Raw genomic sequence first — 2,160 nt, forward strand, 5'->3', positions numbered from 1 at the left:
GCTTCCTCGTAACAGCGTCTTGCCGAATACTACTCGTGCTTCACACAACCGGTCCCTTTCGGGGTTGGGAATTTGACGGCCACGGCCTTGGTCGAGACAACTAGGTCCAGGTCATTCATGGTAGGTCTCCCCATGACGACGTTGTAAGCCGAGGGACTGTCAATGATAAGGAAGTCCGCCATCGCTGTGGCCTGGAAGTTTGATTCTCCAATTGTTAGCGGGAGCCTTATACGTCCCTTAGGGATTACTGCATCGCCGGTGAACCCGTAAAGTGGCTCCGGGGAGGATGTCAGTTGGTCCGGCCTTAGCCCCATCTAGTCGAAACATCCCTTGTACATGACGTTCACCGAGCTACCTGTGTCCACCATGATTCTCTGTACTTCCATATTGCCAATCCGAGCTCGGATCATAAGGGTGTCATTGTGCGGCCAGTGCACGCCTTTAGTATCATCTTTGGTGAAAGAGACGTCCTTCGAATCTACCTTGGCTTTCTTGGACGGTGCTTCTTGGCTGCCATCCCCGACGAGCAGGAGGTGGCCGGCTTCCCGAATATATCGCTCGTGTGACCTGTTAGAAGTCCCTGCGATATGGGGCCCTCCATGAATAGTAAAGATAGTTCTCACCGTAGGTGTTTGGTCCGGCTCTAGAGCTCGATGAGGACTTTGTTGAGCCAATTGTTTTGGCTGTTGATCCTTAGGACGCACCACATAGTCACGTAGCCGACCCCTCCTGATCAGTTCTTCAATCGCATCTTTCAGTGCCCAACACTCAGAGGTGGTGTGCCCCACCTCATTATGATAGGCACAGAATTTGCTTTTGGTTCTGTATTTGTTGGGAGTCTTTAGGGAGTTAGGCCTTCCGAAATCCTTCTTGTTGCGTTCTGTGGCGAAGATCATGTCCTGGGAGTTAGATAAGATGTTGTAACTTTCATACCGACCTTGGTGTGCTGGTCGTTCACCTCCCTGCCCGAACCTCGCCTTTTTGGCCGTCTGATCATTGGGGCTTCGTCCTCGACCTTCCTTGAGAGAGTCTTCATCACTTCTCTTCTTGCCTTGGCTGGTGTGTTCCGTCCCCTTTTTCTGATTGCTCGATTTTTTCAAGCCGAATGCTTTCTCCCACCGAACCTCCTTCGCTGCTCGCTCATAAAATTCGCCTAAGTCTCTTACTGGGGATTTGTAAATGCTTTCGTAGAGTTTCCCATCCTTCCAAAGCCCGGCGGAGATCGCGGTCAGGATACTTTCGTCAGAAGGGCTCTTGACATTATTCACTTCGAGTCTGAACCTTTCTATGTAATCTTTCAAAGATTCGCCAGACCATTGGAATACTGTAGCGAGGTGGCATGTTGGGGTGAGCTGTCTTTGGAGCGATCTATACTGGTCTATAAATTTCTTCTGGCATTCCTTCTAATTGCCAATACTGCGGGGGTGAAGTCTTCTTAACCACGCTCGGGGGATATCTCCCAGGGCCGCGGGGTAAGCTCAGTATTTGGCTAACGAGCTGGAAGTTTGCAGGTCCATCTGGACATTGAAAGCGTCCAGGTGGTCATAAGGGTCGTTGTCTCCATTATACTGGGAGATGCTGGGGACCTTTAATCTGCGGGGAAGGGGCTCCAGCTCAATTTCCCTGGAGAATGGGGTCATTTCTTCGCAGCTTTCCCTCTGACCATGCGCCCCATGTTTAGCCTCAAGCTGCTGAATTCTTAGCAGCAGTTCCCCACTATGGGATCCTGGTTTGCCGAATGCCCGGTGGGGAGTTGCTTTTCCCGCACGGAGACTTGTTCTGAGTGATAGCGGTCCCGAGGGGGAGGTCGCCCCCTATTCTCCCGATCAGGGGAGCAGCAGTGGACGACATGGCTATTACTGATGTCGGCCAAGGAATCCCCATGCCGTGGATTCTCAAGTTGATGACTTCCTTCATGAACGTCTTCGTGGCGATTTCTACAAAGGCTTGCACCGGCCCTTTGTTTGGCGAGGTGCACCCCCGACTCCTCATCGTAGCGCCGTCACTCTTCCTCCTTTCAAGAGTGTAGGTTGGAGGAGCGGACCAAGCTAGCTCGCCGCGTGTCCCTTCTGTCTTCTCTTTCTTCTGGAGGGGGTCTTCCGCCTGGAGGTCGAGAGGCAGTCGCCTGAGCCTGTGCTGTCTGGGCTTGTGTTTGTGCTA

At 52.4% G+C, this 2,160-nt stretch overlaps 1 protein-coding gene across 1 annotated transcript; it reads right to left on the reverse strand.

Moving 5' to 3' along the window:
• Positions 1 to 314: 314 nt before the first annotated feature.
• On the reverse strand, positions 315 to 1,640 carry LOC127791020 (uncharacterized). The gene is made up of 2 exons (XM_052320752.1): positions 1,495 to 1,640; positions 315 to 1,281 (listed from the first exon to the last, which is right to left on the reverse strand). Exons 1-2 carry the CDS (start codon positions 1,638 to 1,640, stop codon positions 315 to 317), a joined length of 1,113 nt encoding a protein of 370 aa, XP_052176712.1.
• Positions 1,641 to 2,160: the final 520 nt, after the last annotated feature.

This window comes from Diospyros lotus, chromosome 14 (assembly GCF_014633365.1).
Source record: "Diospyros lotus cultivar Yz01 chromosome 14, ASM1463336v1, whole genome shotgun sequence".
NCBI classification, from domain to species: domain Eukaryota; kingdom Viridiplantae; phylum Streptophyta; class Magnoliopsida; order Ericales; family Ebenaceae; genus Diospyros; species Diospyros lotus.